The 16,505-nt window shown below is 46.5% G+C and overlaps 1 protein-coding gene across 1 annotated transcript in view; it reads right to left on the reverse strand.

The window, feature by feature from the left end:
* The window catches only part of FANCD2 (FA complementation group D2), a 154,420-nt gene that overhangs the window by 116,104 nt on the left and 21,811 nt on the right, over positions 1 to 16,505 (reverse strand). The window contains 6 exon segments of the mRNA XM_075073058.1: positions 687 to 821; positions 1,749 to 1,892; positions 10,390 to 10,425; positions 12,004 to 12,112; positions 12,764 to 12,864; positions 15,172 to 15,276. Of these exon segments, the coding sequence (XP_074929159.1) occupies positions 687 to 821; positions 1,749 to 1,892; positions 10,390 to 10,425; positions 12,004 to 12,112; positions 12,764 to 12,864; positions 15,172 to 15,276 (630 nt within the window).

The following is a 16,505-nucleotide window of genomic DNA, read 5'->3' on the forward strand; positions in this document are numbered from 1 at the left end:
CCTTGCCCCTGGGCACTCATGTGTTAATGTACCTGTAAAGCCAGTCTCTATGACTGTGCCTTGAGGGCAATAAACCTGGCCAAGGGCCTTTGTCACTACACAGGGCCTGTGGTCTCTCTTTATGAGTAAAGGTCTGCTGAATTAGCAGGCTGCCTTATCTGCTGCTAGTGCCGATAATATTGGCGCTACAAGGACAGAAGCACTAGGCAGCCTGAACAGCATTACTGAAGCAATGACATTCCAGCCTTCAGCACTCTTCTCTGTATCAGCTTCTCTGTCCGTTCACTCTACTTAATTTAGCACTGGTTTCCTCTATGTCATTCCTTACAGCCTGGCACTAGCGCTGACAGTCATTTTCTTTGCAGTTCCTGCCATTGTAAACAGCTCTCTGACTCACCATCCCAGTTCATACAAACTGAAAGTCTGGGTGTTCTCCCCTACTCACACCTCAACTTGTTCCTCTATTTATTATTTAACTTTGTATCTGCATTATTGAGTTTATATAGCATTTTCAGAAGCCATTTCAGTGAAAGATATTGTACAAAACAAGGTGGAAATATCTGTAACTCCTATGTAGAGAATTCATTTATCTCCAGGTTTTCTGATGTCCCTGCTTTAACCTGCAGCCTGTCAGAACTCATGTTTAACAGAGTAAAAGCATATGTTATTATATATTTCAAATATACCTGCTGACAGTAAGAGTCAAAGGCTGCAAATGCTTGCTTGTACATGCAGCTGCCAAAGGAGACGACACATGGATCAACAGAGTGCAGAAAGGTCTGAGCCAGTGACAGGATTGATGGGAAGAAGTCTTTGATAACCTGAAAGACAGACAGACATGACAGAGACATGAGATTCCCATCATTACTATTTGCTTTCAAAGCTTCCATCCCTCATTTTATGAGTCCCAACTTGAGGAATACTGCTCTTTAATCTCAAGATCCCTAGTTAGTTTAGTAGGTGATTCCCTGGCCTCTAACTCTCCCACCTCACTAGATATAGGCTGACCCCATAACAGATTCCCATTTAGATTTGTGATCTCTAGAGCCCTGCTTTGCTTTCAAAACAATGAAGAACCTGTCCACATAAGAGCTTTTTTGAGCAACAGAATACAGCTGCACTGGCGCAAACTACTCATGCAGACTGCTGCACCAGTGTAAAATGGGACTTGAACTGGGTGACTCATGCAAGTCAGTTTACAACAGTCTACATGCAGATTTACACTGGTGCAGCTAAACTAGTAACTAAAACCCCCCGGGCAGACAAATGCTCAGTCTTCATGCCCTACTTTAAGTTGTAGGCAGGCACTGTCTGTCCATATTCCTGGTCCCTTCTCCTTGTAACTATAGGCACTCAGGTCAGCCACATGTACACATCTAAAATGCAGACCATTTTATACTTGCAAGAAGTATAAAAATGTAAAGTCTAAGAAAAATGTGAGGCAGAGCAGCATGTCAGGCCTTGGAGGAGAGGGTCACTTGTGGTGGGGAGACAGAGAGCAAGAGGGCTTCCTAAGATCTGCAGAAGAACCAGAAGCCTATCCTATGCTGCAGGGTAGGGATGGGCAGTAGTTCTTCAGCAAATCTTGGGACGTCCACAGGAAGGTCAGCAAGGTCCACAAGACAAGCTCTGGAAGTGAGTCTTTGTTTCTAATCCGTAAAGAGCTGAATCACCATCTGCCACATCCCAGGAGGTGGAAAGGGGAATGCTCCCAGTGTGCAGAATCTCAAAGTAGTAGCAGTACTCACCAATGAGTGATTTCGGAAGGCGCTCTGTAGCAGCTGCTCTGGCACACAGCCCAGTGGAATCTTGTTCCTCAGCACTCTCTCAATTTGCTTCCTGCTCTTGGTGTTTGTAGTATGGATTAGTAGCAGAACTATCAGGTCCAGAACCTTTCAGAGGAAATAATCACTAATCATATATTCATTATGCAGTGGAACAGAAAATTTCTTGCCAATATTTCCTTTCTGCTAGCAGTGTCTCCCACAGTTCTCAGCTGCTCTCCTCTCTCTGCAGCTCATGAAGGCAGATCAGCATTTTGGTGCCACCCAATCTGGCCCTGCTCCTTCTGCAACCACTTGGTGCCAAATTAGTTAGTCCCAAACTTTAACTGTTGCATAATATCATTAACAAATATTCTAGAGATAACGAAATAAGATTAGATCAAGGAATGCTTTTAAGTCGTATACAGACACTGTCCTATTGTAACAATTCCATTTAACATCTGACCTTTGACTCATGAACCATCTAGAGTGGGTAGAATTGTGGGAATCCCTGCTAGCAGAAAGGAAATTATCATTAAGAAAACTTCCATTCTGCAGTCCTGCATCTCCCATAATTCTGGATGCTTGGGAAGTAACGAGCAGTGAACAGATGTAGGGAGTGTTATGAAACAAAACTTCAAGAGGAAAAAAGTACCTGCCTGTAGCAGGGTGGTTACCCGCTCCAGTTCTGACAGGGTTAAAACCAGTCCTGCGAGAGGGCTGGGAGAACAGCCCAGGCTGAGTGGGAAGCAGGCTCAGCTGGGGCAAGCCCCAATTAGAGCCTAGCTGACCCTGTAAAGGATTGAGCCAGGAGCTCAAGCAAACAGTCTCTCTTTGGCTGTAGAGGGAGATGGGCCTGGCTGCAGGGAGCTAGAGACAGGGTACCTGAGAGGAGCAGGGCTGGGGAGCTAGCCTAGCATTGGGCTAATAGGCACTAGGGGCTGCAGAGGGCAGCCCAGGGGTAGGCAAAGGCAGCAGCTCCAAACCCAACCTTCCCAGTAAGGTGTCTGCAGAAGACAGAAGGTCCACGCCATAGTGCTTAAAGAAGATGTTAGCTGTAGACCAACTGGCCACTTTGCAAATTTCTGAACTGAACCCACTTGCTTGTTCCACCCACGAGGTTGCTAAGGATCTCATGGAGCGTACCTTAATACCTTCTGGGACAGGAACCTCTGATGATTTATAGGCTTCCAGAATACATAGTCTAATCCATCTATCAATGAAGGAACTGGAAGCTCCGAGTTCCTGGCATTTTGGGTAGAAGGACACAGATAGAAAGCCCGATTTTGTGGATTTTGTATGTTTGAGAGATTTTCAATGCTCTTCCAACATCTAAGGTGTGCCATGTCTTCCCAGTTGGATTATAACAGAGTAGCTTGCCCATTAAATGAAACCAAACTCAAATCTCCTGTTCCAGTCCAGGAGCCCCCAGTGGGGCCAAGTAAGAGGGCAGCACCTGGAGGCTACAAGAGGCCTGGCGAAAGAGAGACCTGGGGAAGCAAGGCAGACTTGTTCAGACAGGAAGAGCAGAAGATTAGAGCTGCCAGAGAGGGAAGGTGGTTCCTGGGAAAGGGCTGAAGGCAGGAAAACTGCAAGAGGGGTTTGCTGGCTGGTGTCCCCAAGCCAAAAGAGAGAGGAACACAGGGCAGAAGGAGCAGAGGGAGATGCCTGCTGGCTCTAAGCCAGAGATCTGGAGTCAAGGGCCAGAGGGGGTGAAGGCAGGGGAAGAAGGGGAGTGCTGACATCTTCTCACCAAAGAGCTGGCCCTCGGAGGAGTCATAAGAGGGCCAGGGAGAGTGAGGGATGCTCCCAGCAGAAAGGCTGGGAAGAGCAGGGTTGAACCCCAGAAGTAAGAGCTAGGGTGGCTGTCCGGGCAGAGGACGACTGACGGGAGTCCAGTGAGAGCAAAGCTGGGTTTTAAAATCTACATGGACCGGGGCGATATGGACTGTGTTTCAGGACTTTTGCCTTCTGGACTTTTGCAATTCGTTGTGTTAATAAAATATGGTTAGAGACTACATGATAAGCTTATGTGGTGAGGTGAAGGGCCAACTGCTAAGCTGCCCTTAGGGAACGAGGGGGCCTCCTGGAGGAGGCTACTCATTCACATGGATGTTGTGGTTTTAGACAGAACAAAGGAAGCACAGTCTCTTGGGAAGTGTGGAAGAAAGAATTTACCTTAGCAAGAAAGGATGCTGGTGTCCCAAGCCCCACCTTGACCTCACGGAACACTCAGTAAGGCTCACATACGGATAAGGCTTCCAGCTCCGACATTCCCTCCTGGCAGACATGGCAGCTACTAAGAACAAGTCTTAATGAATAAATGAAAGGCCGACACTAGAGTCAGAAGCTCAAAGGGATGGCTGGCAGGGCCCTCAAACTAGCATTAGGCCCCATGCTGGGAAGACTGGCCTGAGACTACTAGTCTGGCTAATCAGACTGCTAGAAGGAATCTGGCTACCTGTGGATGGTCTGCAAGGGGGCCAACGATCCTACAAATAGCACAATACTAAGAGCAGACACCTGACATGAAATGATACTCAGCTGAAGGTCTCTGTTTATGTCTTCTTAGAGAAAGTCCAGAACGGCTGGAATTCCAGGATTTCTGGGATTTACGTTGTTCTCTTGATTCCAGTTTGGTTCGGCAGAGCTGTGTCGCAATCTACATGAATTCCTACCCACCTCTGTTGGTATTGCTTTGGAGTCACCTAATATGGAATGGACATGAGCAAGAATTCGAAGAAGAAAAGACAGTTAACTTTTCCGTAAGTGGTGTTCTTCGAGATGTGTTGCTCATGTCCATTCCACAACCCACCCTCCTTCCTCCCTTTGTTGGAGTTTCTGGCAAAGGTGGGGGGAGCTGGCGGTGCTCCTTATACCACGCCATGCAGGCGCCACTCCAGACAGCGCCAGAGCCGGTCCCCTACAGATACTGCTGAGGGAAAAACTTGTGGCACTGGTGCATGTTGCAAGCACACACACCTAATATGGAATGGACATGAGCAAGCACTCACAGAAGAACCAGACCTTTTAGTGCTTCCCTCTCAATGGTCAGGCCGTTAGTTGAAGCTGTCTTGGGTCTGGTTGAAGAACAGGACCTTTGAAAGGCTGTCCAGTCTCCACAGAACCTGGAGCGGGAGTTCCAGTTTCAGCTCTATCAGGCTGAAAATCAAGGTTTCCTTGCCCCATTAGGAGTTATAAGAATTACCGTCATCTGCTCTCATTTTATTTTCTGAACCACCTTTCTCAGTAGCAGAAAAGATAGAAAAATGTCAAGGCGGCCCTCTGTCCAACTGTGTGATCAGGCATCTGTGCCCATGGCTCTGGGGTTTGCCTCACTTGTGAAGTATTTTGGCTTCTTTGCATTTGTGTGATTCACAAATGTCAGTTGAAGGGACATAGAACGTCTGAATGCTGAGTCCCGATTCAGGCATCATTTGGAGTTGTTGACCCTGTACCTGGTGAGACCATCTGCCCTTTCGTGGTTCAGGTCGACTTTGATGTGGATCACCCCGAGGAAAAGGCAGAACTGTTACATCCAGCTCACTATTTCCATTGCTTCCACATGTAGTGCTGGACGCCTTGTTCTCCACTGATTGTTTAAATACACAAAAGTAGTCATATTGTCTGATTGAATCAGGACATGGTTTCCCCTTGGAGAGAGCTGGAACCTTTGCAGAGCTAGCTGGACAGCTCTCAGCTCTAGGAGTTTTATGCGGTTTTGCCTTTTCCTCCTAGCTCCAGAGGCCCTGGGCTCTTTGGGTCTCCAAGTTAGCTCACCAGCCCTCCAGGCTGGCCTTGACTGAGAGGATTAAAGGATCTGAAAGGCAGATGGACATGCCTTTGCAGGCATTATCATGGGCTGACCACCAGTGTAAGGAGTTAAATACCTGTGTTGGAACCCATAATTGATCCTTCATGTGTTCCAGGGAATGGTCCCACACCTTTAGTATGAAGGCTTGAAGACATCTGATGAGTGATTGTGCCCGTGGAGTGACCCATATGCACAGTACCACGAATCCTAGCACAGCACAGTGCTCTGGTAGGCCTGCTGCATCTCTGAAGCAAGATAATACATTTCTGGATTTCCTGAAACCTTTCTAATGATGGGTAGACCTTTGCTATCAAGGTGTCTATTTCTGCTCCCAGGTGGTTATTCTGTTGGATGGAACCAGAGAACTTTTCTTGGCATTGAGGATGAAGCCATTCACCTGGAGGAGATTCAACATCCAAGATGTGGTCCTTTGCATTGCTGGAGTTCTAATTGGGATGTTGTCAAGAACAGGGTACAGGTGAGTTCTCTGCAACCGGAGTCTGGCCATTACCACCATCTCTGTAAAACCCTGGTGGCCAAAGACAGGCCAACTAGGAGCATTCAGTACTCATAATGTTTCCTGCTGTAGGCGAACCTCAGAAGTCTGCGGTGGCACAATCGGATGGGGCTATGGAGATGTGTGTCTGCAAGAGGTACTGAAGTCAAGAAGTCCCTCTGGACAGGGAAGACACCGTACAGGCCAGGGTCTCCATCAGAAACATTGTTTTCTTCATCTACTTGTTCAGCCTTTTGAGGTTGAGAATGGTGCTGATACCCACCATGTGCTTCCCCACGATGAAGATAATGGAGTACAACCCAGCAAACCTTTTTCTGAGGGAACACTCTATCACGCCAATATTCAGAAGATGAGATATTTCAATTTGATCCAGAGTGTGTTTTACAGTCATTGAAACCTGGTGACTGGATGAAGAATGGATGGGGCGGAGCCCACAGTTCGAGAGAATATCCCTGGCTCACTATTGCCCTGATTAACTTCTCTGTGGTTGAAGAAAACCATTTCTCTAGAAAAATGCGAAATTCTGCCCCCTCGCTTCTCTCCTGGGCGGACGCCTACATGATCTTTGTCATAAATTAGATTTCAGGGGAGCTGAGGTCCCTCTGGACTTTCCCCCTGGACTTTGACCCTACTGTCTTCCCTTGGGAACCGGTTGTCCCTTCGCAGGTACCTCTGTGAGGACAACTAGTGAAAGGAGTGTCTCTGTCTGAAGATCAGACTACATTCTATAGAGAGAATTTAGTGGGGAAAGAGAGACTATTTGGATTTTGTTGCATTGTCTGAGACCACTTTATCTGGCTTTTCTCCAAAAAGGACAGAGCCCCAAAACTTGGATAGGACCTGCTTAGAGTAAGTACCCACCTTCCAGGGTCAGAGTCATAGGTGGTGTCTGGCAGCTTAGCTGGAAGCCATGGCTCAGGCTGAGAATCTCATTGCATCCATTGCAGTGTCAGCTACAATCACTATTCATAGAATCATAGACTATCAGGGTGGAAGGGACCTCAGGAGGTCATCTAGTCCAACCCCCTGCTCAAAGCATGACCAATCCCCAGACAGATTTTTGCCCCAAATTGCCCCATCAAGGATTGAATTTACAACCCTGGGTTTAGCAGACCAGTGCTCAAACCACTGAGCTATCCCTTCCCCAACAATCACATCCCTCGATCTGCTGGCAATGCTCCTACTTATACAGCCCAAAATGCTGTTAGCCTTCTTGGCAACAAGGGCACACTGTTGACTCATATCCAGCTTCTCGTCCACTGTAACCCCTAGGGTCGTTTTCTGCAGAACTGCTGTCTAGCCACTTGGTCCCTAGTCTGTAGCAGTGCATAGGATTCTTCCATCCTAAGTGCAGGACTCTGCACTTGTCCTTGTTGAACCTTATCAGATTTCTTTTGGCCCAATCTTTGGTCCCCTGTATCCTATCCCTGCCTGCCAACATATCTATCATTCCTCTCAGTTTAGTGTCATCTGAAAACTTGCTGAGGGGGCAATCCACGCCATCCTTCAGATCATTAATTTAGACACTGGACAAAACCAGCCCCACTTGCAAAACTGTTGTTAGACAGACAGTCATTTAAATTGGAGCCAAAGTCAGGGTGAACTCTCTCCTTAAGGGCTTTGTGATCTCCCAACCAGGAGAGATGCTCTTGCAAAGCAGGCAGCTGCTCCCAGGGACACTTGGTAGGTGGCAGAGGAGGCTTCAAAGTCTTGTCTGAGAATGGCCTCCATCTTCCTATCTGTGAAGTCCGGAAGGTAGAACTCCCCTTTGTGAGGGGCTGGGGAGGGATGCAACAGCAATGTCAGACTTTGGTATCTCAGCAATGGAGCCCTTTGGGTCTGGAAGGTTATGGAGCCTGACATCACTCTTGTTAACATGCTGGCCCTTACTTGGCTTACTCCACTCACCCTACTCACCTTCTGGAAGGAGGAATGAAGGAGTATTACCGCCACTGGGGAGGGTTTTGAGGGAAGAAATTGACTCCGAGGCTCACTCTCAGGAGCCTACTAAGGTTGTGTTTGAATCTTGCAGATAATCTTGCTGCACATAGCTTGACATTTCTCCAGGGGAAAAAGCCTTTGCTAACCTTTTCCCCTGGCCTGTTTGGCGTCAGAGTCAGACAGCTCACCTTCTACAGGGGGAGGAGTCTGAAGACTCAGACCTTCTGGATTTTGTGTGCATTTTTTTCCCCCTTTCAGATTTAAAAAATTTTTTTTTTTAAACTTTGGGAGTATAGAAGCTCTACTGCGGCTTTGGGGAGGCCGCCTATGACTTGTCTTCCTTAGGGCCTGGAGCCCTCTTGAGAGGTCTGGGTTTGAACCTAGGACGGGGAACTAGTCAGGGCCCACCTGGACAGCTCAGGAGGGAGGAGGCTGATTAGAGGCCCTGCTTCTTTCCCCAGGGTGCTTAGGACCTACTTTACAACTTACAGGGAGGCAGAGGACAATTGTGGCCTTGCAATCCTCCCCTCTTAGTTCTGCAAGAGGCCCCTGGGACTTATCCTCTTAGTCAAGTGGTCAGGGTTCTCCTTGCTTCTGGAGCCTCTCCCTATTCTGCACTGGGGTTCCTGGTCCATTCTTCCCCCACTGAAGTCACAGCTGCATTAGTGGATAGGGACCTAAGTTCCCCCTAAGCTGTGTGGCCACCCAGCAGTCTATCAACGGATGCACACTTCAGGTGCCCCTCTCGCCACTGCTGCGCTGCTCCTGCCTGCCCTCTGCCTTGGAGCTGCTCCCAGGAGCCTCTTGCTTGCTATGCAGTGCGTGGGGGAGGAGAGGGGGAGTGCTCATGTCAGGGTGTTCCCCCCCCCGCCCCTCTACCCCATCTCTGCGAGGGTGGGGGAGTGACAGAGTTCAGGAGTGGGATGGAGGGAGCTTGCTGGTGGCTGCTGCTCTGTCTCCTTTGAGTGCTGATCTACTTAAAAGGGTGATGTTCTTAAAGGGGCAATGCATGTCTCTCTCACACACAGACACTGTGTGCCTCTCTGTCTGTCTTTTTCTCTCTCTCTCTCTCTCACACACACACGCACACACACACACACAGTCTTTCACAGTCGCCTCCCAACACATACTTGTGTTGTTGTTGCCGTTACTTCTTGATACTTCCTGGAATACACATATATTCTCTAATTTTATTTTTTCAAAGTGCTGTTGTTTGTGCTTTTTGACTGGTCTATGCATTTCATAATTTTTATTTCTCTCTTACATTTACATTTAATTCTTTGAGTAAATGAGTTCTAAAATCCCTAACCTTTCCTGGCTGAAGTAATTACTCCTATGGTAATTTTTAAAAAATATTTATTATATCTAGGTTTTTTGTTTCTACTTACTGGTGGCGCACATCCACACATTACCTCGATCATTTGGTGCACGTAACAAAATTCATTCTGCACATGGATGCAAAAAATTAGAGGGAACATTGATAGGGACCCCACTTGCCTCTCCGACTCATAGCCCCAGGACCTAACAAAATTAGGGACTGGCGGCTGTGTGCAATTCATCGTCTGCCGAGCCTGGGAAGACTGCCTCACAAATTGAGCACTGCTTGGATTTGACTCAGTGCTCTCTTGGCTGCTTGGCCGTGCCTGTAAGGAGCAGAGGAGCCAGCAGGGTGGGTTTGCAGCGGAGGCTCAGGGATGGAGAACCCTGCTCCCCACTGCCCAAACAACAAGGCAAAAAAGTTAAAATAGAAGCAGCAAGGCCAGGAGCAAAAGGAACAGCCACTGTCTGCTGCCACAGAGGCAGAGAACCGGCAGCAAATAGGAACATGGGGGGGCGGGGAGCCAGAGAGTATGGCGCCAAAACGCTCATCCACATCTGTGCACTGCAGAGAAACGAGAGCAACTGAGGTGTCCAGAACTGAGGGAGATGCTGGGCTGCAGAACACTAAAGAAATGAAGACTAAAGAGAACCATCCATTTTTCATCAGCTCTAAAGAGAAAGTTTGGGGCTCAATAAGTCACTTAACTGACTGGTCAAACTCTAGTACCACAGGACGAGGAGGGAGGTGGATTAAGAGGAACCGTCTCTCACATGACTTTCAGACTGGGCTGGATGCATGTTATTAAGAATGTTCAGGTGTAAATAAAATTTAGAGCAAATCCAGTTAAAACCATGGAGAGAACAAATGCATGGAGACCCACAAGATCTCTTGATCACTGGCAGTTCCTGATCTCCATAGCAAAACCTCCAATCCTGTGGCTGTGAACAAAGCAAGTGCCCTTGCTAGTGTGTATCCAAGACAGAAGCTCATAACACAACAGCTACAGCACAGGAAGATTCAAAAGAGGCATTACCTTATGGTCAGACACAGAGACAGTGTTCTCAATAGCCTAAAGAGGAAAGAAATAAACAAACAGTTACAATATTGTTCTTCTTAACCTCTGAAAATAGGACAAGAAGCAATGGGCTTAAACTGCAGCAAGGGAGGTTTAGGTTGGACATTAGGAAAATCTTGCTAACTATCAAGGTGGTTAAGCACTGGAATAAATTGCCTAGGAAGGTTGTGGAATCTCCATCATTGGAGATTTTTAAGAGCAGGTTAGACTAACACCTGTCGGGGATGGTCTAGATCATACCTAGTCTGCCATGAGTGCAGGGGACTGAACTAGATGACCTCGAGGTGCCTTTCAGTCCTAGGATTCTATGAATAGTGTAAAGTAATAACGGACTTCAAAACGCACACATCCTACACAATGGAAATGACCAGACTGGCCAGGCAGATAGCAAAAGAAATATTGCACCTGTCAGTTTCTCTTCTCTACAAACCCATTAATCCAGGATACTGGATTGCATTAAATACTGTAGAGTCTGGAGGCAGTTCCTAGAGCTCTCATTAAAAGCTAGCTCCTCCTCCTCCACCTTCGCAAATGAAATTTTTCCAGAGTAAGAATAATGTCTTCATTGAGGAACAGAACATTTCCCTTCAAAAAATAAAAATAAATTCTAGCCACCACACCATGTAAAATTTGATCCAGTGAGCGTGGCTCAGATGGGTGGGCACACTATTTTGGGGAAAAGAAACTGCAAGATAGGATGAACGTTCCTCACTTTCTCAAAGTGTGTCTAACACTCTGGTATGGGTGGATGCAGCTGGCAGGAAGTATTCTAGGCACAGGGAAGGGAAAGAAGGCATGCGAACTCGCAGCACAGTATATTTTCCTCAAATTTCTTCTATGATTCCTCAGTTTTTCCCTCATTCTTGCACAGATCCTGAGTAACATCTCCACTTGCATCTGAACACCTTACATCACAGGATGTCTGACTTCATCCAGTTATTCTTTTAAGATCTGCTCTTTCCCTCCACTCCTACATCCTCCCACATGAATAAATGTGCAAATTTACAGTTTGACTGAGGATACTCTTAACTTCAGCCTTTGAAAAAGGAACTGGAATCCTAAATAAACAAAGAATTGGGAACAAGAAACCAATTCCAGCCTCATAGTTTATACCCCAGCCCATCATTAAAAATGGAATTTTGCCCCCTCTGCAGGATCAGTCCCTGCTGGACATTTCAATAGTGCATTACAAACATCAATTACCAAGCTAATCCTTATGAAGAATAGCAATATCATTACCCCCACTTCACAGATGAGGTGACTGAGGCCCAGATAAGCTAAAGCACAAATTTACAAAAAAGTGCTCATTTTAAAACACACTCTTGGGCTTCACCAGTGCCTCAGGTCCTCACATTGTAGAACAAGGCATGTACTGCTTACCCACAGTCTTGAGAGCACTTTGAGATTTACAGCTGAAAAGTGCAAAGCATCAATACCACAGAAAAAGCTTAGTATCAGTACTTTCAGGGATAAAAGTGTAACACTAGATAGTTTTGTGACACTACAGTCGCAAGTGAGGAAAACTACAGTTAATGTTCTAAACCAGAGAAACCCTGGAGAGTACAATCTGACCTTAATCCAAGCTTCAGAAATGCCTTTCTGAAATCTCACAGCCAACTTTATCACATCAAAAAGGAGCTTGACACAGTTCTGGCTGCTGCTTACTTGGCTTGTGGAGGAACTGCAAACAACCAGAGAGGAACAGAATTGCTCATCTATTATGTGAATCTTGTCATAAAAGGTACCAGTTAACTCAGCGCTAAGAGGAGCAGCTGCAGCAGCACCTGCTAGAAGGGAGACGAAGGTAGGGATGGAGTGAAAGCAATGCTGGCTGGAATCACAATAAAGGCAGGGCAGGTAGGAAGAGATGTGTGCAGCAGCAGCACCAGCCAGGGATCATGTGGTGGCAGAGGGACAGGGATGAGGTGGCAGTGGTGCTATTCCTGGGTGCAAATGCCAGTCAGGGTGATGGGAGATGAAATCACAGCAGCATAAGCCAGAATGGATGTGGTGTGGTGCAGGCTGGAAGGGTGCAAGGGTGTGGTGCTGCAAGGGTGTGGTGCTGGCTGGAAGAGACACTGCAGTGGGACAGTGGAGGGTGCCATCTAGACAGGATATGACAGCAGACACAGGGATGTGGTTGCAGTGACGCTGGCTGGAAGGGACACTGTCTGAAGCATTGAGGATGCCAGCAGAGATAGCACAATGGGCAAATGATGCTAGTGTAAGTAACTAAACCCAACTGAGAAGTCTCAGAAATTAGAATTAAAGTCCTTTTATCCCATCTTTCCCATGCAGAAACCAAGTAGAATCATGCATACAATGCCAATACCTCGTTTGTGACTGGCTTTTGAGCTTGCTCTGAGAAGACAGCATCTGCAGAGGTAAAATACATGACGACAGATCCAAGTTCTTGCGAAGAGCAGAAATCACCTGCAGAGCACAGTCATTTATAACAGATAGGCAAATTTGTTAGAACATTTTTACAAATCAATGGATAGAGAAAGGTGGAAGAAAAATAAAGACAATTCTGTAGAATCCCCAGAGAAAATATTACAGACCGTAACGAGGTAAACTGATTGTGACACTGCACCCCATATTCATCATAGTGGTATGATTATGATATAATTATATGATGCATTTTCTACAAGATGTGTCATGTGGGGTGTTCTTTGGAAAAGCTATAATTTGTTGAATATGATTATCCTATTTGTATGCATGTATAATTTTTGTATCTGGAGTTATGAATATTGACTATGTATCTGTATTTCACCCATCACACCTGGGTGACACCCACTAGGCAAGATGCATCCAGCCTAGGCCTATTCAAGGTAACGGGCCATTAAGAGAAATAATAGGCCTTAGAAGAAGCTTATCCCCCACCTGGTGAGCCTTCCTGGGAATGCTTCAGACAGCCTATGAATAATTGCTGCTATGGCTCAGCAAGGCATGCACGGTCATGTGACTAGATCACATGACACTAAATTCCTGTATTTTTCCACAAACTGGTCTGGGAATTTAGCTTGAAATAAAGGATTCCTGCCATATGGAGAGAATATATAAAGGTGGGGAGTGACATCATGATTTGTCTTCACTCTCGCACAACTCAACTCCTGAAAGAAGCTCTGGAAGACAAAAGATTTGTAACAGGGGAGGAGAACACAAGCTGCAAGGCAGATGCAGTTTGTGCCCTAAGAATCTGCTTGTATCATCAGTCAGGGTGAGAAGTTGCTAATTCAAACCCCATCTATCTAATATATTAGGCTTAGCTTGTATTTTTGTTTATTTGCTAAGTAGTCTGCCTTGGTCTGTTTGCTATCACTTATAATCACTTAAAATCTATCTTTCTGTAGTTAATACCTTTGTTTTATGTTTTATCTTAACCAGTGCAATTTCAGTGAAGTATATGGGAAAATCTCCACTTGGTAAACAAAAGCTGTTGAATATCTTTCCCACATTGTGAGAAAAGCGAGTTAATTAATTAGCTTGCATGGTACAGATCCTGTGCAGAGCAAGACGGTATAATTCTGGGTTTATACTCCGGTAGGGGTGCAAGGCTGGGGAACCGGGAAGTTGGCTGTTGCCCCATGTTTGTCCATGAGTGGCTTAGGAAAAGCACCCAGGTAACTCAGTTGGGTGTGTGGTGCCATCTGCTGTTGTGTTGGGTGTAACAGGGCCTGGAGAGGTTAGCTGAGTCACCAGCAGAGCAGTGTGAGATAAGCCATCCCAACTGAATTGTCAGGGGGCACAGCAGTTCCAGCAGCTCCCAGACTGCACCCTGGGAGTGACAACCCCCCCACACTGGTCCTTGAGGAAAAGAGGAATTGGGGGAGTGAAAAGGAATAGGGTTCAAGTTACCCCTTCCAAACAGTCTCAGCCAAATGATGATCCTGGTGACAGCAGGGGCAAACATGGGGGAAATGGCCCAAGGGAGAAGAGATAACTGTTTCTTTAAGGGCCAAGAGCCAACAGCCTTTCAGTGTAGGGTGGGGCAAGGCTCCACTCCCGATCAATCATCTAACTCAAACAAAACCATTGGGGGGGGTGGGGGGTGGGGAGAGGGGGAGATAGCACTAAAAGTTCCCTGTTCTCACAGTGAAAGGGGAAAATAGAGAGGAACTGTTTGCCAGGGACCATCAGCCCCAGGAGGGAAAGGGGTGATTTACAGTCCCTTCCCAAGGCTGTGGAAGAGGGATGGAAAAACAAAAAACAACACTGGGAGGAAGGACTATTGCTATTAAGTTTTTGTGTTTGAGATAATTTTATTTTGAAAGACTTTTGCAGTCAGCCTAGCTGGAGCTGGACCAGGGAAATTTCAAGGGCCTACAGCAAAAGAGACAGAAAGAGGGGCGCAGGTAAGTCCACCACACAAGAATTTCGTGGAAAGGCCCTTTAAAGAAAATTCCTGTCACTTTCTGTAAAACATATTTTAAAAAACAAAGGATAACAAAGGGGCTTGAAAAATACCCAGAGCACAGGAGGAGCTCTTAATCCTCATGCTTCAGGGCATAAGTGAATCAACAATGGGGGTCAGGAATAAATTTCTTATGGGGTTTGGTAATTAGTAATGTGGAGCATTATTAGAGTATTTCACCTTCTCCTGAAAAATCAGGCATTGATCTCTGCCAGGCTAGACACTGGACTACGTTGCCCATAGGTTTATACCAGCAGGGCCATTCCTGTGTTCCTAAAGAATACTCATTTGTACATCTCCTCTCTGTGACAGAGTACATACGGTACCTCTACTGCATCCACAGCTTTGATGTTATGTAGAATGAATTTGATTACTACAGGCAAATCTTCCAATTTTACAGCAGGCACAATGATCATAGCAGACTGCCGCACCTAAAGGGAAGAGCAATAATGTGTCATCTGTAAGACTGGAGTGCCAGGGAGATATAAAGTTTATTCTAGAGCACTAACACCCCTTTGGGGACATGTAAATAATAAAATAGTCTTTAATATACTCAAACAAATAACCTGCATTGTACTCAGAAGCAACCTGAACATGAGAATTGTACCATTTCAGCACGTACATTGGCTCTGGCTTGAAGAAGCCTTTGTACCTCACCTCCATTCTACATTTTCACCCTGCTGTAGTTATCTTGCAGGTGTTGCCTTGACAATGAGGTGACACCTCATAAAAATGACGGCCAGTCAGCAGAGACATGACTGATGCTATATCAGCAGGGATCCATTCTGAAAGGGGGTTGCAGAATGGTGCCACTTTGTGTCTTCTTCAGCAGCATTCAGCATTAATAAAAGACAAAACAAAAATACAGAGACTACGCCCAGTGCCAAGTCACTGAATCTCTCTCAGATAATATACAGGAAGAATGGCTGCTCTTTCCCATTTCAAAGCTCTTCCTCCAAGCCACTTTCCAAGAAATCATGATCTACAGTGGGGTCCCTTTAAACAGCCAAAGTCAGACAAGCAGCAGAGGTCATCAATATAAACTGTCCTCTCTGCTGCTTTGCCTCTATGTGCAGCAGCATCTCTGACAGGCAGCCCACAAGCCTGTTTACAGACTGTCAGCTGTTGCCCCATGCAGTAGTGCCACCGTTTGGTTAGACAGGGAATTGGACAGTCGTCTCAGATCGACAGGTCTATCAGTCTGCCCTTCTTGTCTGGGTCTCCATAGTCCTTCTGGAGGCAAGGACATTAATTTCTGTCCCACTGAGGTGTACAGGCTTCCCCTTATGGTTGGCAGGGGTTATCTGGTCCTTTCCTAAAGGGGCCTGGAACCTCCTTTGGCTTTTAAGTCTCTGTTAAGGGGTTGGTAGGGGAACTCAGGCACACCCACTCCACTAGATTCCAGCTCAGGACCCTTAACCCAGGCAGGCAGGCAGAATCAGTCCTTAACAATTTTCCTGCAATACTCTGAGCTCCCTCCTACTTCCATTGGCTCTGTAGGCTTCTGCGGCCTGTGGCGCTGGTCATCCATTCTTTGGGCTGTTGTCACTCTGAGGAGGCTTCTCACCAGCTTGTTGGCAGGACCCTCTTTCTCTGGCCTGCTTGCTCCTCTGGCAGCCACCCCACCTTCTGCTTCTAAGCTCTTTTTCTCCCCCAGCTG

Source organism: Chelonoidis abingdonii, chromosome 16, assembly GCF_003597395.2.
Source record: "Chelonoidis abingdonii isolate Lonesome George chromosome 16, CheloAbing_2.0, whole genome shotgun sequence".
NCBI lineage: Eukaryota > Metazoa > Chordata > Testudines > Testudinidae > Chelonoidis > Chelonoidis abingdonii.